At 44.5% G+C, this 23,885-nt stretch overlaps 1 protein-coding gene across 7 annotated transcripts in view; it reads left to right on the top strand.

Annotated features, from left to right (window-relative positions):
• Positions 1-23,885, top strand: part of mpp4a (MAGUK p55 scaffold protein 4a) — an 80,819-nt gene that overhangs the window by 39,454 nt on the left and 17,480 nt on the right. For 3 of the 7 annotated variants that reach the window (XM_060076425.1, XM_060076423.1, XM_060076427.1), the window contains 11 exons: positions 595-672; positions 768-848; positions 934-1,065; positions 4,021-4,102; positions 7,064-7,149; positions 7,528-7,599; positions 8,096-8,292; positions 9,286-9,344; positions 10,081-10,107; positions 10,233-10,262; positions 10,343-10,363. In XM_060076425.1, coding sequence (XP_059932408.1) covers positions 595-672; positions 768-848; positions 934-1,065; positions 4,021-4,102; positions 7,064-7,149; positions 7,528-7,599; positions 8,096-8,292; positions 9,286-9,344; positions 10,081-10,107; positions 10,233-10,262; positions 10,343-10,363 — 865 coding nt within the window. Of the gene's footprint in view, positions 1-594; positions 673-767; positions 849-933; positions 1,066-2,317; positions 2,439-3,630; positions 3,775-4,020; positions 4,103-7,063; positions 7,150-7,527; positions 7,600-8,095; positions 8,293-9,285; positions 9,345-10,080; positions 10,108-10,232; positions 10,263-10,342; positions 10,364-23,885 lie in introns of those variants that run through there. The other 4 variants (XM_060076426.1, XM_060076424.1, XM_060076430.1 and 1 more) reach the window with 4 other exon arrangements.

The raw sequence follows: 23,885 nt of genomic DNA, 5'->3' as shown, positions 1-23,885 counted from the left end.
TCTAAATTCTAGCTTCTGATTGGTTAGTTCAGTCACGTGATGGGTCCGAACAAGGAAGTGTTTGAAAATAGATTAACGGCGATATTCTTTTTATCGCGCGATAAAAGTTTTGCGTTAACGCAGCCGTTAACGCCGATAACGGCCCACCACTATATATATATATATATATATATATATATATATATATATATATATATATATAGTGGTGGGCCGTTATCGGCGTTAACGGCTGCGTATATACAATATATATACACACACACACACATACACATATACCATACTGCACATACATAAATATTTACATACATACACATACATACACGCATACATAAACACACACTCATGCATATGAATGCACATATACACATACACAGCAGGCAATTTTGTACAGCCTAATGGCTGCCGGCATGAAGGAGAACTTGAAGCGCTCTATCTTGCACATGGGGAATTTACAAGATTTTTATACAGTGACATCATTGGTCAAATGTTACCTCCTGTGGTTTTTGAGGTGGAGTCATTGGTCAGATTTATCTTTCTGCGGTGTGTCTAGGGGCAGTCATTTGTCCGATTTAACTTCCTATGGTGTGTCTCCAGGTGTACGACTGTCTGCTGGACTTTAAGATAATGGACCACAGGCCCACCTTCCCCGATGCCTCCGGCCTCGCCTACCAAGTCAGTTAATTAGAGTGTTTTTGATTATTGTTTCTATTATGTAACAGATTATAATGTGGCATGTATAACAGTATATCATCTGGTGTTTATTACAGATTATGGATGACTTGAAAACGGTTCAGTGTTCTGATGAAGGCAGGGAACTCTACAAGATCCTCCAATCACCACACATACAGGTAGGTTACATCCAGTCTTTCTCTCTACCTGTCTGTCTACCTGTCTGGCTCTCTCTACCTGTCTAGCTGTCTGTGTGTGCTGCAGGCCCTCCTGTCATCCCATGACAGCATCGCCCGGTTGGACTACGAGCCGGTCTTACCTCCTCTACCAGAAGAGCTTCCAGGAGACCAGGACGCCATGAGGATCGTCTGCCTGGTGAAGAACAACCAGCCGCTGGTGAGACGGCCGGTGGCTAGCCACCGGCTCCCCTTAGTCTAATTCCAGCCTAGCCTTCAATTAGCCTTCAGATAATTTATGGATGAACATATAATTGCATGAGGTTAGCTTAAAGTTAGCCTTGAGCTAGCCTCCATCTACCATAGCATAGGCGGCTTCATAAATAGTTGAGCGATTAGTTAGTTCCTGGTATCCCCAACCCCCCTGCTAGACTGGGCAGGAGAGCGTCCTGTAGCTTGCGTCGAGCCTTAAAGGCCCATTCACACCCTACGGTAAATAAGGATACAGACCGTTTCGTCCGGATCCGGAGGTAGTGGACGCCTTAAGGCAACGCTCCAGTGTAGTCAGCGAGAGTTGCTCCACTGAGCCGTCTGACCCACAACAGACGAACCAGCAGCGGACCAGACAAAAATTAGAAAATAGATGAAGTCTGGATTCACAGGTTACTGATGTGTGTAGGTCAATAAATTAAATGATTTATAGATTAGTAGCTGTAGTCGCATATTGCAGGGGATTAATGCCCTCTTATCAAATATCTTAATATCTTTACTAGTAGTCATATTATGCATTCCTGAATACAATTGCATTGTAGTCGCGGTACACTGTCGACGGGGTGCACCATGGTCCATCGTACGGAGCAAGAGGACCCACATACATCTATATATATCTCAAATATGTGATCAACATATAAATAGAGATATATGTGATCTATATATATAATAGATTCCCCTCTATACAACTACAGCTATTTATTACAAGGAAATAACTATAGTTATATAGGGCCCCCAGCATGTTTTTTACTTCACATCTTCTCACTAGTTTCATTTTGCGAACCTGGACATGGTGTGGTTGGTAGTGGAGGTACAGAAACACAGCGAGGTGTACGACCCCAGACAATGTTTATACAAGAACAATTCAGAAGTGCTGCTGTCATTGGTGCTTCAGGTCAACTTGGTTCGGAGTTCGCCAATGAAAACATTTGCCTGTTAAATGAACTCACATGTACTGTAGGCCTGGGACATGGCAGTCCCTGACGGTGAACCAAGCAGATGTCCTCTCACTGCCAAGAGTCCAAATGAAACCCTTCATGCTCTGTGTAGCTCTAACTTGGGACTAGCTCACTTAATTTAGGCTTTGTTTTTTGCCTGTTCTCCCCTCTTGTAGTCTGAACCACAGCTCAGTCTTGAGGAGCAGGTCTTTCCTCATCAGTGCTGTTGTTCACTACTCATGATGTCATACCTGTTGTGTCTAGTTCCTGAAGAACGGAGAGCAGAGGAGCAGTCTGGGGGATGGACGGCTCCTCCACTCGCCCGTGGAGCGCTTGGTTCTTGGTCGCTGGGTGTGGTGTGGGGAGGAGCTGGAAACAGAAGAGGGTAGGCCCGTCCATAGGCCCCACCCAAAAGAACTCCAGCCCTTCCTTCCTTATTACTCCTCGCCAGGAAGCTGTCACTCATGTCAACAAACCAATGCATTCTGGGAACAAGTTCTGAACCCGTCTGCTCTCCCGGTCTATAACACTGCCCCCCGCACTGGTAAAGAGCGATTTGATTGGTCGGTCAGACATCAGTTCATTCTTGATCCATGATTGTCATCTCTAATATCTCCATGCCTTGCCTGGTGGGGTATTATCCATGCATATATCTACATCCATCTTTCCATCCTCCAAATGAGATTCAAAGCAACAACCAATTTAATATTTTTGATTCATGTCGTATTTTATCTGCAAATGATTTTATACTGATTTTCTTTGTTCTTATGCTCTTCCGCACTCTTTGGCTTCATTTCATTCATTCTTGAAACAACATTTACCTGCCTTCATCCATCTCTTGATCCTGTCCCTCACCTCTCCTCGGGTCTCACCCCTCCTCGGGTCTCTCACCCCTCCTGGATCTCACCCCTCCTCGGGTCTCTCACCCCTCCGTGGGTCTCTCACCCCTCCGTGGGTCTCTCACCCCTCCCGGGTCTCACCTCTCCTCGGGTCTCACCTCTTCTGGATCTCTCCATCCTCTGGAGGCTTTCCCTTGGAGCACTGCCCCCTGAGAAGCGGTAACCATGGCTACACCTGGACCCCTACAGCATCACAGCATCACCTGGACCCCTACAGCATCAGCCTGCCCACCTCCCCGTTCTTGCAGCGAGCTAGGAACATCCCTACCCCTGGGAAGAACCCCTCTGGCTACGCCCCTTCATCTAGCCCCGCCTCCCATATTCTCCCCAGAATGCAGGTCGTCAGCACCATCACTAGCCCAGACTCAAATCTGACCAAACAGCCCCTGTCCCAGCAGGAAGAGAATGAGGAGGATGAGGAGGACAAAGAGGTGCAGGATGGGGATGCTCTCATCCTGCTGGCCCATTTGCTTGAGAAGCTGCAGGGGACGGGGATGGCCAGGCCCTCCCCAAACTCACCCGGCCACCTCCCAGCAGACACCACAACCCCCCACCCCCGTGCCGAGTCTCCTCCCTCTCCCAGGAGTCCCGCACCCTCTCCTCCAGCTCCTGACAACACAAAGAAAACTGCAACACCAGGATTGGTGGTCCTGTGGTGTGAAACAAAGGATGACTGATTCCACGTGGTGGATGTGTCTCACAGACACACTGCTGTCTCCAGGGTCCCCAGATCAGAAGGTTGAAGAGCGATGCTGTTCACAGTTCTGTATGGATCCCTTCCTCGATGACCACAGCACTAGATCTGGTCTGGCTGTTCCAACGGTAACATCAAGCAGATGTATTCGATGGTGTCTACTTGATGGTATCTCTGTCTGCTTGTCTGTCGACCTGTTGGTCCCTCTGTCTGTCTTTCTGTCTACCTGATGGTCTGTATGTCTGTCTACCTGATGGTCTCTCTGTCTGTCTACCCTTATGGTCTCTCTGCCTGTCTGTCTGCCTACCTGATGGTCTCACTGTCTGTCTGTCTGTCTACCTGACGGTCTCTCTGCCTGTCTATCATCCCCCCAGGGTGCCACTATAAAGAGGGATGAGGAGACAGGGGAGATCTACATCGCGAGGGTCATCCACGGAGGCCTGGCAGACCGCAGCGGTGTGTATAAAGTGTGTATGAAGAGTGTCTAAAGTATTGGTTCTCAAAGTGCGGCCCGCGGGCCAATGGCAGCCCGCAGAAACATTCCTGGCGGCCCGCAATGACACAAAAAAAGAAAAGACAAAGCTTTCAATTAACTCCTGTTACATTAGTTTTATTCCAACTGTACATTACTTTGAAAGGCCACTGGGATTATGACGGCGTTTCCCGCCTCAGTCACTCTGCCGCAGCCTCAGGGAAGAGACCATGACTGCAGCTGTGATGATGGAGTCGGAGCGGGAGCCGGGCCCCTCGAGAATAAAACGTAATTTTGGCGTTGAGAAGAGGCGGTTTCAAGATAACTGTATATACGCTTACTTTGCCGTACCTCACGGGTCGGATAAAGTCATGTGCCTGATCTGCAAGCAGGTTAATGCAATTCTGAAGGACTTCAACATAAAACGCCGTTATGATACCAATCATAAAACCTATGACAAATTTACCGGCGAGGAGCGCACCGCTAAGCTTGAACAACCTAAAAGAGGCTACGCTGCACAGTTTTCACAAATCTAACCAAACCCAGTGCAGCTATAACACAGGCTAGCTATGTTGTAGCTCAAGAAATAGCCCGCCGGAGCAAGCCCTTCAGTGACTGAGAATTTGTGCGAGAATGCATTTTGAAAGTGGCTGACGTTGTATGCCCGAGCAAAAAGCAAAGCTCTGTAACATAAGTTTGTCGAATGACACAGTGACACAACGAATCGAAGATCTGGCAAACAATCTAAAAGAGCAACTGGGACAACGTATGGAGGGACTAGGAAAGGGAGCCTTTTCCATCGCACTGGATGAAAGCACGGATATTTCCGATACAGCGCAATTGCTGATTTTCATCCAAACGGTCAGGGAGAACTTTGAAATAGGCAAGAAGCTGCTTAATTTGGAGAGTATCAAAGACAGAACAAGGGGAGTCAACATTTGTGATGCTGTGTGTCGCAGTCTCGAAGTATACAATGTGAGGCTGCCGTCTATGGTCGGTGTCACAACAGATGGAGCACCGGCAATGGTCGGAAGAAAGGCAGGGGCCGTGTCGCTGCTCTCTGAGAAAGTGGCCAACAGCAGAGGTAAGAAACTAATCAAATATCACTGCATAATACACCAAGAAGTCCTCGCTGCTCAAACGCTTGAAATAGAACATGTCATGGATATTGTTGTGAAGACAGTTAATTTCCTGAAATACAGAGGTCTGAATCACCGCCAATTCAAGACTTTTTTGGAGCAATCGGAGACAGATTTTGGTGACGTGATATACTTCTCTGCTGTCAGGGGGCTGAGCAGAGGTGCCACATTGAAGCGTTTTATTAACTTGAGGAAGGAAATAAGAGAGTTCATGAAGTCAAAAGGACCGGGTTTGACACAGCTAAGTGACACTAAATGGCTCTGTGACCTAGTGCTCAATTTGAAGCTGCAGGGCCATGGGAAGCTTATTTCCACACTATTTGACGTCAAAGCTTGACAGAGAAAAATTCTGCATCACCACGTTCTGCATCACCTGCGTTCAGACCACAACCAAAGCCTCATAAAAAAACTAAGAGAGGAATTCGAGCACCGCTTCTCTGATTTCAGGAACCACGAGAAGTCAATCAACCTCTTCCAAAATCCTTTCTCGTGTGTCCCTGCGGAAAAGCCTGCAGAAATGCAGTTTGAGCTCATCAACCTACAGGAGAGCTCCGAGACCCGAGCAGCATATCGTGACAGGAATCTCATCGAGTTCTACAAAGGACTTTCCCCAGCGACATACCCTGCACTGCGCCAGCATGCCAACAGAATGGTCTCCGTATTCGGGAGCACATATATTTGTGAGAAGACCTTCTCCACCATGGCCATCAACAAATCTAAGCTGAGATCCAGGCTTACAGATGGCCATCTACATGATGCCCTTCGTATTGCAACGACGGAGATGGAGCAGGACATCAGAGGAATCGTGGTCAACTGAAAACAGCACCACAAATCCCATGCCAATGCAAAAAGGTATATTCACCTAGTAACAAATATTGTGTGATTTAATGAAAAGCTTATTGATGACAGGCAATGAGATATTAGTGATGATGACTTGTTTTGTAAGCTTCTATTTTAAAAGTCTCTCTTTCTCCCCCTCCCTGTGTGTGTGTGTGTGTGTGTGTGTGTGTGTGTGTGTGTGTGTGTGTGTGTGTGTGTGTGTCTGTGCAGGTTTTCCTGTGGTGATTTGGTAGCCGGAATTGCCCCTAATAAGGTCCATGCTGATAAGAAAGGAAGGCACACTGAGACTGACTGTTCTAAATAAGTTTTTATTCTGAAATACACACAGGACTGTTATATCCCAAATTCGACTGTATAGGGCAGAGAACCCCAGGGATTGTGTGTTAGTTCAAATGTTTCTCAAGGTTTTCTAAAGTTGTGCCAGGTTTTGCCTAATTTGTTATTTAAAATGTATTTATTATATATACTGGATGCAGACCAATGCATGTAACTGTAAGATGCAACCTGGTCATTAAGATGATTACAGGTGGGATTTTTTTCTGTTTTCAAGCAAGGCACAATGAGACTGACTGTTCTAAATAAGTTTCTGAAATGCACACAGGACTGTTATATCCCAAATTTGACTGTAGGGGGCAGAGAACTCCATGGATTCTGTGTTATTTACAATGTTTCTTAAGGTTTGTGCCAGGTTTTGCCTAATTTGTTATTTAAAATGTGTTTATACTGGATGCAGACTGATACATGTAACTGTAGAGATGCAACCTAACCATTAAAATGATTACAAATGGGATTTCTTTTCTGTTTTTCTGTTTTTTTTTCCTTTGGAAGCCCTCAGTCAAATTTTGGGTTCCTAAATTGGCCCTCAGCTGTCAAAACTTTGAGAACCCTTGGTCTAAAGTGTGTGTATTTGTTTTATATGGTATTTATTGAGTGTCTTTAAGTGAGTGTACTTTGTGCGTTGTGTAGGTCTTCTCCACACTGGTGACCTCCTCCTAGAGGTAAATGGTAACCCAGTGGAGGGTCTGGAGCCGGAGCAGGTCATCCAGATACTGGTACGCCCCTGCCTTCCGAACAGCCTACCTAACAGCCTTCTTACAGATTCCCTAACAGCTTCCCTAACAGTCTTCCTAACAGCCTTCCTAAGAGCCTTCCTAAAAGCTTCAATAACCGCTTCTCTTACAGCCTTCCCTAAGGGTCTTCCCTAACAGCCATCCCTAACAGCCATCCCTAACAGCCTTCCCTAACAAGCTCTCCTAATTAGCTTCCCTAACAGCCTTCCTAATGTCATGGGATCTGAAGCAATCCATATAACAGACTTAAATAATTTCAAAAATGAATCTGATTAATTCATTTGTGTGTGTGTGTGTGTGTGTGTGTGTGTATGTGTGTGTGTGTGTGTGTGTGTGTGTGTGTGTGTGTTTGTGACACAGATTCATTCTCAGGGAACCATTCTGTTCAAAGTCATCCCAAACAAACCGCAGACCACTGCCACCAACTCCTCTGTAAAGACTATTTTTGTCTCTCTGTTTGTTTCTCTCTGTCTCCCTCCAGTGTTGCCATCACCTTTGTAAAGATCTCTCTCTGTTTGTCTCTCTCCGTTTGTCTCTCTCCGTCTCCCTCCAGTGTAGCCAACCGCAGCCCGACATTCATTTAGCCTCCTCTGGTCCCTTGTAAGCAGGCTCATAAATTAGCAACATATTCAAGGAGCAAAAAGATCTTAATCGACTACCATTAACATCCATTCATCATCGATGAGTATTTATTTACTATCAGTGATACTAATTACATTTGGTTGTATGTATTTTTTTAAATGTAATGAGCAACCAACCTATGAAGTACCTCTCTCTCTCTCTCTCTCTCTCTCTCTCTCTCTCTCTCTCTCTCTCTCTCTCTCTCTCCCTTTTCTCTCACAGTACAGTATAGTGGAAAAATGGCATCTCTCCATCATGCTACTCTCACCTTCCCTCCAGTCTGATGTCTGTCCCTGTCTCTCTCTAGGTCTTCATGCGGGCCATGGTGGACTACAGTCCCCAGCAGGACTGGTCCCTCCCCTGCCCTGACGTTGGCATGTCCTTCAGGAAGGGCCAGCTGCTGGAGGTGGTGGACCAGACGGACGGACACTGGTGGCAGGCAAGACGGCTGCCCACCACCTCTTCCTGCGCCGGCCTCATCCCGTCGACTAGCATGCTCAAGAGGTATACTGCAGGGCTGGCGTCTATGCTCAAGAAACTCCGGACATGTGGAGGTCAAGTGTAGGTCTACGTTCTCTAGATATGTGGAGGTCAATGTGGAGGTCTATATGGAGGTCTATGTTCTCTAGACATATGGAGGTCTATATGGAGGTCTATGTGGAGGTCTATTTTCTTTAGACATGTGGAGGTCTATGTAGAGGTCTAAGTTCTCTAGACATGTGGAGGTCTATGTGGAGGTCTATGTGGTGGTCTATGTGGAGGTCTATGTAGAGGTCTATGTGGTGGTCTATGTGGTGGTCTATGTGGAGGTCTATGTAGAGGTCTATGTTGTGGTCTATGTGGAGGTCTATGTGGTGGTCTATGTGGTGGTCTATGTTCTCTAGACATGTAGAGGTCTATGTGGAGGTCTATGTTCTCTCGACATGTGGAGGTCTATTTGGTGGTCTACGTTCTCTAGACATGTGGAGGGCTATGTAGAGGTCTAAGTTCTTTAGACATGTGGAGGTATATGTGGAGGTCTATGTTCTCTAGACATGTGGTGGTCTATGTGGAGGTCTATGTGGTGGTCTATGTTCTCTAGACATGTAGAGGTCTATGTGGAGGTCTATGTTCTCTCGACATGTGGAGGTCTATTTGGTGGTCTACGTTCTCTAGACATGTGGAGGGCTATGTAGAGGTCTAAGTTCTTTAGACATGTGGAGGTATATGTGGAGGTCTATGTTCTCTAGACATGTGGAGGTCTATGTGGAGGTCTATGTTCTCTAGACATGTGGAGGTCTATGTGGAGGTCTATGTGGTGGTCTATGTTGTGGTCTATGTGGTGGTCTATGTAGAAGTCTATGTTTTCGTCTATGTGGTGGTCTATGTGGAGGTCTATGTTCTCTCGACATGTGGAGGTCTATGTTCTCTAGACATGTGGAGGTCTATATTCTCTAGACATGTGGTGGTCTATATTCTCTAGACATGTGGTGGTCTATATTCTCTCATATTCTCTAGCAAACAGAGGGAGCAGTGGTGGAGCCAACCTCTTCCCATAGACACCTGCATCCGCCAAGGTGAATGAGTATCATCAATCACTGCCACTATCAATCACTACCAATCACCACTATAACCAATCACTAGCAATCTATGGGACATCAATACCTACCAGACACAATGAATCACTACTATCACTATCGATCAATATCAAGCACTAATAGATACTATCAAGCACAATGAATCACTATTAGACACTACCAATCACGACTAGACACTTTCAACCACTGCTGTACACTAGCAACACACTCTAACATTACCAGACATTATCAAACTATCGCTATGAATATAGACCAGTGGTACCAAACCCTTTTGGAGGCACACCACAGCAACACCACAATACCAAGCAGAACTTCAAGACACTAACCAAGTTGTAGGACGTCATAATGAAAAATGTCAGACATAATTTGCAGGGTATTTAACAGGTTGGTTTGCCAGACACAAATAAGTATGACAAATAAATGTGTAGATTAAGTGTTAGATTGATAAAGGTTCATAATTAAAGAAGACATTTTTGTAATTTCTTGAAATGACACAATAACTTGCTCTTCATGGAACAATGAATCAACATTAAAGCAAATCTTAAGTATCTATTCGATTACCAACCCATGACAGCATTATGTGTCCAATCTCACCGAATTTTACACCAATCCTTGTCTTGCCTCAAGCCACACCATATTCTCCAGCACACTGGTGGGGAACCACTGATGTTGAAAAGTATACTCTATGTAATTCTCTTCCCATGTTGGACCACAGTGCTGACTGATGGCCCTTGTATAGACGGTATATATACAGTACAAATATTCAGAATATATACTGTATTTAACATGCTAGTTAATTATCATTTGATGTGCATCTGGATATGTTTGAGGAGGTTTGGTGTGACATCACTTTGAATCGGTTTCCAGGGGTTTCCAGGCCTGTGGATGAAAAAGCAGGTAAATAAGAGTTCATCTGATTATGTTGTTCCCTGGTTGGCTGACCAGCAACGTAGTAACAATTTACTCTTTCTTCACAGACGAAGAGCCACTCAATAATGGTAATGTATGGGTCTAAGTACAGTTTATTGATCAAAAATAACATTAATGACTGACCAATTAACTGAAGATAATAATGATTGAAGATATGTAAAAAAATATTTTACTTGAATTTGTTAGAAATAATCAAAAGGAATTGTGACAGTATTTAAGTTTCATGTTGACAGTGATGTAATAGTGAAGTGTAGGGAACTAATTGAGTCCCTGACCCTAAAATGTGTCTTGATAATTTTAAATAATTTAAACATAAAATCTCATTGGTAATATTTGGAAGCAAGTGACTATGATCGTTTCTTCCTCGTTTCTGTAAGAACTTTTATTTGCATTTTGAAACTCTCACGTGAAGATAATCTGTCTCAGTGGATGCAAACAGCAAGCCTTATGTTGGTTGCAAAGGAGAGCAGTACAGCCTCACCGTCTGCAGAGAACTCAAGAGCAAGCCACGCACACATGGACTTTTTGTGAGGCAAGGGTCTGTGTTTTGGATGTTAGAAACATCCAAATGAAATGTGAGGAATTCTATCGTCTCGATGCATCCCACAATACTGCACATGACATGAAAGAATCCATAGTAGGGAATTGTTTCCTCCAGCTTTTGCTTAGTAGCCTACTGTCATCCATCGCTACTTTTTGGTGGACTGTACGGACTAGGGAGATGTTTATATTTGGTAAATTGTGTTGCAGTGAGTGGTTGACATGCATCGTCGTTTCAGTGTGTGCTGGGACATTTCTCTGTGCTATTTATTCATTGTTCCGACCAAGATAGTTTTCTCAGCCAAAAGGTTATTCCGCAGCCGATTAATGTAAAGAAAGGATACATTTGGACATTTCGTCAAAAAAGGTCAGGTATATGATCTAACTAGTTTCAATGTGAAATTGTCAACTTAGATTACCTATAGCCGATATATACTTCAAACTAAACCCACTTACTAACCAAATTATTTACTCAAATGGTTACCCATTTTGGTGCTGACAGCACATGTGATAAATTTGTCTTCAGGGCTTGTGGCAATAGCCTAGCCCTCAAATTGTGTCACCTGAACCTAGCCAAGTAGTAGTACTGAAAATAATACGTGACATGAACCTCAAATGGTGGAATGGTGAAAGTCCTGTTTGACCCATTCATCCACCATGTTAGATTTCATCTTATTTCTAAACTGTTCAGACAGACTCTGCGTTGTGTATTTTCAGTCGTAGTAGTAATTCTTGAAGTCGAAATCAAAGCAGCTTGACAGGTTGGATTAGAGGGTTGAATAGATGGTTTATTCCAGGATGTAATACAGCGAGATACAGACTTAGGTTGAATAATCTATAGTGGACCCGGTGGTCGATGACTTGTTCCTTGGCTGTCGAACCCTCTTCTCGTCGAACCAAAGGGTTGGGGCGAGTATTATACAAAAAGGGGATACATGAATAACACGTGAACAGACGCACTCTCAGCATTGATAAGGTATCTGGCCCTGGCTATGTCCCGGAGGACCAGGTCGGTTCAACCTTGTTGAGACATAACAATGGCAGAACACCCTGTATCAGTATGAGAGGCCCTGGCCTGTCCCTAGACTAGAAATATGAACAACAGAGAGACACTAAAATACACCAACATTCTACAACCACTAGTTCCTCCATTCATGTACATTTTCGCTCTTTATACTGCGTCACCTGACTTCCTAAAGACTTTCTGGCGGAATGCCTTAAATTAAACTACTCCAATTTGCTTTCTGTCAAGATTTGACACATGGTAAACCAAACCAAAACTGTAGTTTAGTTTAATTCGAAATCGGTTCGATTATTTGTTGAAAGCTCACCATTTTTTCATTCAAGCAGTCAATAATGATGGTGGCATCTCTCCACGATGGTGGTGTGGCATAGGATGTGACGCCACTTAAGATTGTTTGACCCCCTATTGTGTATTCTGACGTCCACATGGAACCCGGCATCACGCGATTTCGTGCTCATGCGCACAAACGTTAATCTATTGAATCGTGTCCCAGAGCAAGACTGTCTTTTAAAGATTACTTTTTTCGTGCTACACAGAACGAAATGTAAACCAATGCATTCTGAATGGGAGCGTTTCTCCGATGTTTTCGTGCTACACAGAACAAAATGTAAACCAAGGCATTTTGAATGGGAGCATTTTTCAGACGAGAGAGAGAGTGCGCGCAGACAGTACAGTGCACCCTCTAGTTAAATATAAGTCAATACTTAAAAAAATGTAGGCAGACCTCCTCAAAAGCTGTTACGAACGTGCTCCTCAGAACGCGCGTTTCTTCGACAATTAACGTGCTCCACAAAACGAAGCGAGAGAGAGAGAAAGAGAGGGAGAGAGAGAGGCTTCAGAAGGGGTGTGCGCAGATAGTACAGCGCACCCTCTAGTTATATATATATATGTCAATATTTCCATTTTTGCATTTTTGAAGCAGACCTCCTAAAATAACCGTGCTCCATAGAACGAAATGTAAAGCAATGCATTCTGAACGGCAGCGTTTCTCCAATGTTTTCGTGCTACACAGAACGAAATGTAAACCAATGCATTTTGAATAGGAGCGTTTTTCAGACGAGAGAGAGAGAGTGTGCGAAAAAAAAATTGAAATCGTTTTATATTAGCCTGAGAAAAAGCAGAAAGTGTCACACTGGCTGAAAAGTAAGCAATCCTCCAACTACCACAGTGCATTGCGCTCGCTGCACTGCCTGCCTGTATCCGTTTGGAGGGGGAAGGACCCATGGTCCTAGCGAGAGTGTTAGCGCGAGCAAACTTTGTGTAAACATATCCCCGTGATACGTTGACTAGTTTAGACTTCTGCCCTCGTTTTTTCAAACGCATCATTTGTATATTACTGTACAGCATAAAAACATTAGCTAATTACAGTAGCTCAGCATATCAACTCAACCTTTTCTCCCCAGTTGAAATAAGTGTTTATCTTATACAGTAGGCCTACTTTAGTATAACAGCACTTGGGTTAGTAAACAAATCACAACAACCAACATGAATTTGAAGTTTTCTTCATGAAAACTATTCACAAAAATAAAACCTGTAGTGTGTGTTTGTTAGAGTCAAAATATTCACAGCTCATCTTGAGCATCTACTGTCTCCTTGTAGCCATGGCACTGCCCATCTTGTGTTGGGTAATTACCTGTGATGGCCTGGACAACACAGGAAGCCGATACTGTCTAAGAAAGAAAGAGAACAACATTAGCAAAGCAAGATAAATTATGCCTTGAGTAGCCTATACAGCATTACACAGACTTCAAGCTAACGTAACGTATCCTATGATCTGCCAAAAGATTGGCTATTTTCGGATAGCTACATTGTCACGATCCCTGGGACTCAAAATGATTGTAGCCAATGTTTTAGTAAAAAACAAACACTTACTCTATGCTCAGATGTCTGTTTCTCCCGGCGGGCTTTGGCTGGCATTTCCAGTACAATTTCTGGGTCCGGAAATATGTATCCAATACCCAACTGTTCAGATGAGGCGTAAAGCCTGGGGTGCGAAACTCGGGTGATTGACAACACACACGTCCATGTCATCCTCCGATTCCGTGATTTCGTCCAGAAGAAATTGGAACCGCTGGAATTCTCGGCAGCAGACAGACTCTTGCTCTGTGTCCATTGGCGCACAGTGAGAGCACAGGCACCACCAATCCGCCCCAGCTCGAGCCATTGTGGGCTCCTCGTCTGCGGCAGGCAGGTCGTCTGCCTCGGCTGTAGCGGCGGAAGCTTCTGCCGCCTCCTGTTCCTCCATAGCCCTCAGCTGCTCGTCGCTGTATTGTGGCTCATAAAGGTAGCCACGAACATTCGTATCTACCATAACTTCTTAAAATTCCTAATCCTCCATATTGTGTCCATTTGCGTATTCAGTACCTTCGGCCATGTTTTCTGCAGGTGAAGTCTAACGCACTGGCACTGATCTGTGATAGGTCTGTTAGCGCATTAGGTCCCACCCCCTATGGGCGGGTTTGAAAGGGTGGGACTAGTGCTTGTAGTCTCAATAGAAATCCCCCCTCTTGTATTTCCTTCTGGCAATGACGCAAAATGACAATTTTTGCGTCATTGCCAGAAGAAAGTGTAAGTAAACGAGATAATGTTGCATGACCATTCAAAAGTATGACTGGGTTTCTAACAATGCAAAGCTTAATGCGTAAGCTTAATGGGTGGAGTGTTCCTTTAAGCATGCCTCCTCAAAAACTGAAACAAACGTTCTACACAGAACGCGCGTGTCTCAGACAATTATCGTGCTCAACAGAACGAAACGAGAGAGAGAGAGAGACAGAGAGAGAGGGTGGGAGAGAGAGAGAGAGTCTTCAGAAGGGTGTGCGCAGATAGTACAATGCACCCCCTACTTTGTGTCAAAACAACAAATGCATCAAATGGTAAATGTAGTGTATTTGTGTAACGGTGGTCATTCGTTGAGGAATTGATGAACAACGATGTACTTTTTATCCTCTTTATTTCTGAGAACAGAAGACAATCAAACAATTTGTCTTCATAATGTTGTGGTGTTGGTCCCTACAGGCTCTGTCTCGTGGCAACACCACTCTCACTAAACTATTATATCAAAATAATAGCTAAAAACACAACCACTTCTCAAACATTACAAAACAAACACACACAGTAATCATATAAAACAATGAACAACAACATTAACACAAACCGAAATACAAGATTGCCATTCATATACCACACTTTGGAGCATACCTGAGAACAGAAGACAAACAAACAATTTGTCTTCATAATGTTGTGTTGTTGGTCCCTACAGGCTCTGCATGTATGAAAACAAAATGAAATACATTTACCTTCTAATGCAGTAACATTACTGTGATAGCATAACGAACTTTTAAGCTAGTTAGCATGCACATGGTCTGATGAAAATAATAATAAACGTTTTATTAGTTAATAAAACTATTCCAAAATCCTCACAATGCATGCTAAACAACTAATAAACACACTGCATTCAAATATACCACCTAAATTATGTCTTTCTCCTTAAACAAAATACAATACGGGGAGGACTGTTACTGTGCATGCACATACCTGTCTCGTGGCAACACCGCTCTAAAGAGGTACGGCAACGCGCAACAGACAAAACACACCAGACCTGTAGCACACCACAACTCCACAAGAGGCTCCATTAGAAATAATACAATCTTAGGCTGCTTAACTCTGGCGAAACTCACACATAAACAAAACTCTTTCTAACTCTGTTACACCAGGGATAATCTGATTGCCCTGTTTTTTACAGCGGACCTCCTCAAAAACCTTTCGTTCTCACGCTCACGGAAAGTAATCTATTGAATCGTGTCCAAATATATTTGATTGTCCAACATTCAACAGAACAAAACGAGAGAGAGAGAGAGAGAGAGAGAGAGAGAGAGAGAGAGAGAGACAGAGTGAGAGGGTGGGAGAGAGAGAGAGAGTCTTCAGAAGGGTGTGCACAGATAGTAAAATGCACCCCCTACTTTGTGTCAAAACAATAAATGCATCAAAGGGTAAATGTAGCGTACTAGGGATACTCTGATTTCCCTGTTTTTTTACAGCAGACCACCTCAAAAACATTTTGTTCTCATGCTCATGAAAAGTTATCTATTGAATCGTGCCCCTGAGCACGATTGTCTGATTTATTTCGTGCTACACAGAACGAAATTCAAATCATTGCCTTTCAATTGGGATCTTTTCTTCGCCCACAGAAGGGGTGTGCACAGATAGTACAGTGCACCCTCTACTTATGTATGTGTCAAAACAACAAATGCATCAAAGGGTAAATGTAGTGTATTAGGGATACTCGGATTTCCCTGTTTTTTACAGCGGACCTCCTCAAAAACCTTTCGTTCTCATGCTCACGGAAAGTATCTATTGAATTGTGTCCAAGAGCACGATTGTCCAACATTATTCGTCCAGCACAGAATGAAATGTAAACCCATGCATTTTAGATTGGAGCGTTTCACAGAATATACACAGATATATATATATATATTCCTCATATAGGAGAGGCCCTGTTAAGCCCATCAGTTACTTGGCTCCGCAGTGCATCACTGTCCCTCTCTATGGCTCCCTCTCTCTTTTCCACTGTTTCGAGAATTTATATCGAGAAAGGCAGTAATGATAACGGCAAGAAAATACAGGCTCCATGGTCATAATAATTTAAATATAATTAATTTAAAGCGTGTAACAAGGAAATTAGACCATGTAGTTGTGGGCAAGCAGAGGCTGAATTTTAACCGAATTCTGCCCATAACCTTATTTTTTTACATCGTTTTTATATTATGAATATTTTAATAATGTCTGGTATAATTGAACCAGACTTAAACATTGGTGGAAGTGGATTTTCAACGGTCAGATAGGCTACAGATCTTGTTATAATGATAATTAAATAAAAGCTACATGGTCTAAATAATATAACTAAATTATTGTATATTTATATATACATAATACATATTTTTATATTAAATTAATTCAATATTAATTGAATCGTCATCCCCGATTCATGAGGATGGGCTGCTGGAGCGGGTGCTCCAGCAGCCCATTCACTCCTGTAGTAACCCGACTATAGCTCTAATAGACGCTGTGAGTATCTTTCCTATTGGATAGCCTATAGGATATTTATTATTTGTTTTAGTGCTGTCAAGCGATTAAAATATTTAATCGCTATTAATTGCATTAATGTCATAGTTAACTCACGATTAATCGCAATTTATTTTCTATTCTAAATATCCCTTGATATCGTGCTGCTAGCCTTTTAGTGAGATCAGGGAGTGTTGAGAAGGACAGTAATAAAATATATTTGGTAAGATAGATATAAGAGAGACCCGCAATGAATTCAACCCGGTCCACTTGACATCAGGTGCATGACAATGGTAGGCCTACCGTAAAACTTCAATAGCCCAGGCTTTTATTTGTAAAGCAATGAACTTTCGAACAAAACTCTTGCTCAGCAAAGATGGGAAATACTATAACATTTATTATTTAAACCAGTATGAATATTCCTACCGTACGTAGGCTTATACACATTACCAGGCTATCGCCTAGCACACACTGTGGCAACCCGCTCCTTAAATGAGCCGGGTTACCGGTACAAACGACGCGTTTGGTGAAGGTTAAAGCCATTGCGGGCATTTATTAACAGACAACTTTAGTCAACCAAGGCACTCGCGGTCTCTAGGGCCTCCGTGGGCCTCTAGCTGCACGTGGACCCGAGCGCTTCCTTCTTCCTCCCGTGCTGTGCCGTGCTGTCCAAGTGTCAGCCCTTTTATATCTCCTCTGCCACCGGCCAGGTGTCCCCCAATCACCCTGATTGGGGTGCCGAAAGGGCTGCTCTCTCTCGCCGGCTGGTGGGGGGGGGTGGTACACCCCGTCCTCTACGGTACCCCGGGCCCGTCCAGGCCGAGGACCACGTGGCGGGATGCCACACTCCTCCACCCTTTGTCCAAGCCCCAGGTAGCCGAGGGACCCGCCCAGGATGGTATTTCGCCGGGGCCGGGTGTCTCCTGCGGCGCCGGCTGCGTCGTCTCCGGCAGCGTCGTCTCCGGCAGCGTCGTCTCCGGCAGCGTCGTCTCCGGCAGCGTCGTCTCCGGCAGCTTCGTCTCCGGCAGCGTCGTCTCCGGCAGCGTCGTCTCCGGCTACCTCGTCTCCCGCCGCCTCGTCTCCCGCCGCCTCGTCTCCCGCCGCCTCGTCTCCCGCTGCGCCGGCGGCGGCTGCCTCTCCTGCCGCGGCGGCGACCGCATCTCTCCTGCCCCGGGACTCTAGTGCCGGGTCCCAAAGCCGGCGAAATATCGGGCAATCCCTCCCGATTAGGAGCGGCACGGGGAGGTTGGGTACAATCCCCGCCCGTGCCGTAAACACCCCTTGTGGTGTCCGTACGACCACATGGCAGGTCTTATAGGACCGTGTGTCCCCGTGCACGCAGGCCACCTCGATGGGTTTCCCCTCCCTCCCTCCCGCCAAGTCGGGGCGGAGGAGGGTGACCACGCTGCCGGTGTCCACCATGGCCTGCGTGTCCTGGTTCATAACCCTCGCCGGGATGGTCGGACTACCAGATGTCCCCTGCGCCCAGCAGGTCGCCAGCATACAGGGCCGACCCGTCCGCACGTCCGCGCCGGCCGGCGGCGCAGCCCCGTCCCGGCCTCGCGCTGCGGCCTGCTCTCCCGCGGCGGCGGCGGCGTCCCTTGCGGCAGCGGCGGCGTCCCTGACGGCGGCGGCGGCGTCCCTGGCGGCGGCGGCGTCCCTGGCGGCGGCGGCGGCGTCCCTGGCGGCGGCGGCGGCGTCCCTCGCGGCGCCGGCGGCGTCTGTCCCGACCGGGTTCGGCATACCGAATTGGTGGGGTACTTTACCGGGGGGTTGTAGTGGGATCTTCATGCCTGCAGTCTCCACCATATGTGGCAACCCGCTCCTTAAATGAGCCGGGTTACCGGTACAAACGACGCGTTTGGTGAAGGTTAAAGCCATTGCGGGCATTTATTAACAGACAACTTTAGTCAACCAAGGCACTCGCGGTCTCTAGGGCCTCCGTGGGCCTCTAGCTGCACGTGGACCCGAGCGCTTCCTTCTTCCTCCCGTGCTGTGCCGTGCTGTCCAAGTGTCAGCCCTTTTATATCTCCTCTGCCACCGGCCAGGTGTCCCCCAATCACCCTGATTGGGGTGCCGAAAGGGCTGCTCTCTCTCGCCGGCTGGTGGGGGGGGGTGGTACACCCCATCCTCTACGGTACCCCGGGCCCGTCCAGGCCGAGGACCACGTGGCGGGATGCCACAACACACACACACACACACACACACACACACACACACACACACACACACACACACAGGAGAGTCAGGAGAGTTCCCGGTGGGCCGTTAACGTTTCGGAGCTGTCGGGCTGATTACTGCGGGATAACAATATTGCGTTGATAAAAGTTCCTTGTAGCACCGTCCGGCAGCCTGAGCTGTGCGCCCGCAACCTCTCACTCATCAACAAAACAGCCGCAACAACTGGCAACGTCGTAACCAAGACGATTTTGTCTAGAGGGGAGTAACTGAGAGGCCCCTCCCGAAGTGATACAGCCCAGCTGGGCCTTGAACACACATACACTTTTAAGGAGTTTTAAATCCGCTCCGTATCCTTGCTTGTCCCACCAAGTTTGTGCGGCGTGCTTGTTGTTTTGTTTCCGGTGTAGCTAGATCCGGTATGGTGTTGTCGTTTTTCTAACATGACTAGTTGTTGCTAGACAGCAGGTGAAAAAATTACAATGTTTGCCAAGCCAAAAGAGCGCGTTAAACTGACAGCACCAGACTTCCTCGAAGCAATGAGAATGATCTAATAAATTCAAGATGGGTGTGCGAGAATAGGGATATAGTGCCATATGCTACCGTCAACATGAATTTCATTCAGGCTGGTCAATGGTCAGATAGCCTACAGATCTTATTATAACGATAATTGAATAAAAGCTATGGTCTACTTATAATATTATAACTAAATAATTGTATATTTATATATAATATATATTTAAAAATTTAATTAATTAAATACAATAACGGCTTTAAACATGTGACATGCCTACGTTTTTTGGCCTTTTTTTTCATTGGCCCTGCGTCAACGTCAAGTGACTCTCATGGTTGCTATGGTGGTTGTCATCGATCGCTCCCTCTGCTCCTTACAAGGCTCCAAAAACCACATTGGTCAAGGGCGGATACGGAGCTGCTGTCAATTGTGTTGTTTTTGTCGTAAACTAGGGTCCGCTGGTTAGGAAATAGACAGATATTCCAAGGTTTCCTTTAAAAGGCTGCAATGTTTCTATTTTAATTGACTTGACTCGTTTTTTTGTCTGTTGGCTTGTTACGTCACTCTGAGAGATGCGCATGGACAGATTTTATAGTGACACAGTCTATAACCTATTCTTGAAAGCAAAACACCAAGCTCATTGATTTAACGAAGCAGGGTTATTTTAAACAATTAATTAAATATGTGTGAGAGGTCTTTCCTCCTCCTGATTGTGCTTCTTATTTAGGCCTATGTCTAGTGTACACCCCTACTGTCCACAAGCACCCCCCTCCCCATACGGATATGGAGAATTGTTGGTGGTGTCATATATATGAATAAGGGCATTCAAATATACTACAATGATCAATTAGGAGGCCGAAGCCCTAAAGGAAGTGATGCAATAGGTGACTGAGTCAAGGACATTAACAAGTAAGCTATAGGCCTGGGGTCTCTTTTATACCAAAGGGGGTCTCAAAGGACGCATATGATTATCAACTTGTGGCTCCAGCCCTACAGGAAATTACTCAGCAAGTGCCCCATCTCGTTGCACCTCACCCAGCGGCTCGCTTGCAAGATTTTGGCCTGAAGTTCTTCCCAGACCTACATCCTAGCCATCCAAAATGCATATCTGAGAATCCGGCCTCTCTTTAATAATGACAAAAAGTTATGAGAGAAATGCACATTCACTTTTTGATATCTCATAAGTGGCATGGTGCCGGCTCCTTTTGACCCCAGACAACAAAAACGTTATGTCTACAAACCTTAAGCCACAAATGTACACCTCAATCCCACAAAAAACGAAACTATCCTCTATCTTATGTACATTTACTCTACTGTTGGAGGTCACGCCCCTTTTCCTGCCTTTTCGAGATAGCTAGAGATGCCAAAATGTATACGCACATGGAGTTCTAGCCCTTAGAGAAATTTTCCCATATAGAATGTTATTTGGACAAAGCCTCTCAGAAGTGTTGCCTGCAAGACATAGTGGTTCGGAATGTGGTGGAAAGACAGTTTGGTAACCCTTCCTTTTACAGTCCCCCTTATTATTAGGTATTTACCCGGTGAATATATAAATCATAGTAAATTACTGGGTTATTACCATGGGTAATAAGAAGGTAAATACAGAGGAATAACCCGGTAAATATATGGTAAATCATAGTGTATTACTGGGTAATTACCACTGGTAATAATAAGAAGGTAAAAACAGAGGAATTACAGCTGAAGTACTAAGTAAAACCTCCACTATCACCCATCAACTTAACTAAGTACTGTTTAGTTGAAACTGTTTTAGGTTGGTAATAACTCAGATATTATTGTGTACTTCCTAGGATATTAGGCAACCAATTCTTAGAAACACCTATTACTTCAAGTTACAATTGTAGTTATCCAAGGTTTATGTTGGTAACAGCCCAAGTTTAATGATGTAGGCCTACCATCTAGAAATTGGCATAGTACTTTCCAATAAATTACTTTTTCTTACACAGTTATTATTCATAGCTACACCAAATTAGAAAGGGCTTATTTGATTTACTTTAGAAACTATGGAATTACTTACCTGGTAACAACCTCCGCAGGAACAGTTTTCCTCTAGTGTCATGGTACATCTTCTTAAATACTGGGTACGAAGCTGTTTGTTTCCATGGTGTTACCACGTTATTACCATATCATTTGTAATAGATACATTGCATTGTCCATGCAGTAAACTGGAACTTGTACCTTGTAAGTTCTGCAACGTTACTAAGTAAAACATGACAATTTACCCAGTAAATAACCTGAAACTGTACTGTAAAAGGAAGCCTCGTTTGTTTCCATGGTATTACGAGGTTCTTACCATATAATTTGTAATAGATTATTCCCTTTTCCATGCAATCAACACAAACTTGTATCATGTTCTGCAACGTTACTAAGTAAAACATGACAATTTACCCAGTAAGTAAGCTAAAACTATACTGTAAAAGGAAGCCTTGTTAGTTTCCATGGTATTACCAGGTTCTTACCATAGAATTTTTAATAGATACATTCCATTGTCCATGCAGTAAACTGGAACTTGTACCATGTACGTTCTGCAACGTTACTCAGTAAAACATGACAATTTGCCCAGTAAGGAAGCTGCAACTGCACTGTAAAAGGAATCCTCGTTTGTTTCCATGGTATCACCAGGCTCTTAACATGTTGTAGGTTATTCCCTTCTCCATGCAATCAACACAAACTTGTACTATATATGTTCTGCAACTTTACTAAGTAAAACATGAACATTTACCCTCTAAGTAAGCTGAAACAGTATTGTAAAAGGAAGCCTTGTTTGTTTCCATGGTATTACCAGGCTCTTACCATATAAGTTGTAACTGGTTATTCCCTTTACCATGCAATCAACACAAACTTGTACCATATATGTTTTGCAACGTCGTTCACCAGTAGTTAAGCACTTCAATTTTAGTTGTAAAACCCCAAACCCTTGCTGATGAAAGGCATATTAAAATTAAACAAAATCAAAGGCTTATCTTTCAAACAATGCATAGCTCACAAACAGGCACTGAACACGAAAAAATCGGACAAAAAAAAAGAGCCGTCCACATCAACTTAATTTAAATGTTACTGATGTTGTTTTGATAAACACATGACAGAGTTATGGCAAGTGACCAAAATGCAGGCTGCCTCAACCTCTACATTTTGAGTGGCGAATGCCATGCAGCAATCCGCCTATGGGAGCATTTTTTTGGTAATTCGCAAACCAATGAGTCCACTCGATGAATGAGAGATGGCTTTTTAGTGTCCTCTGAGCGGTTTCCCCGCAGTCTCCACACCTGGGATTTTAGGCTGACCAAGCCCTGACCAGGTACCTTCAAATCTCCCCTTCCATACTGTAATAAAGAAGAAGACAGAAAAAAAACATTAGGACTGTCAATTAATGAAAATTTCTAGAACATGTAAAACTCAAAGATTATTTTATTTGCCAGTTAAGAAAGAATGCTGGTCCTCTGGCCATTGTGTTTGGTCATATTAAAAAAAAAAAAAAGGCATAGCCATAAATAGTTAATAGGACGGGAGGAGACAGGCTGTTAGCTCCAGTTAGCGCTTTAGCATCGAGCTAGCGAAGCTTCTGTCATTCAAACAACTCGGACATATTGTTTAAAACCTATAAACAAATTTCTCCTACGGGGGATTAATAAAGTTATATCTTATCTTATCTTATTTTATAACACCCAACTTATTAAAATATCCGGATTTAATCGGGCTCTGTCCTATAAATACAGTTAATAGGACGGGAAGGGACAGGCTCTGTTAGCACAATGCTAAAGAGCAGCTCTCGGAGCATGCTGCCTCAGCAGGTACAAGTTAACATCCGGTTTGATATTCGCCAGATATTCGCAGGGCTCTCAAGTCTCACGCATTCGGCGTGAGACACACGCAATTCAACCCATGCACACGCTCACACGCCACACTTCGTATTTCTCACACAGAGAAATTACCAGGATAGTGCCCATCAATTTGTGCCGCTATTTAACAGTGGAACAGGTAAGAATCAAATGGGTTTCCCCAGGGGCGCAACTGCCTACTTTCTGGGGGGTATGCAGACACATAGCAGGCGCCCCCCCCCCCCTTTGATCTGGGCACAAATTTGACCTAAAACACACTCTGATATCGAATCAAAAAATTCAGACAGATATCCAGTGTTTTTTTATAGGCAGCCTTTCTAAGATGCTGTGCCAGCAGTGGCGCAAAAAGTGGGTATGCACTATATGCGGCGCATAGGGGCGCCGCACCAGAGGGGGCGCCAAAGCGATGGAATATC

Source organism: Gadus macrocephalus, chromosome 16, assembly GCF_031168955.1.
Source record: "Gadus macrocephalus chromosome 16, ASM3116895v1".
NCBI classification, from domain to species: Eukaryota; Metazoa; Chordata; class Actinopteri; order Gadiformes; family Gadidae; genus Gadus; species Gadus macrocephalus.
The sequence above is the reverse complement of the archived record's forward strand: the minus strand, read 5'-3'. Positions and strand labels throughout refer to the sequence as shown.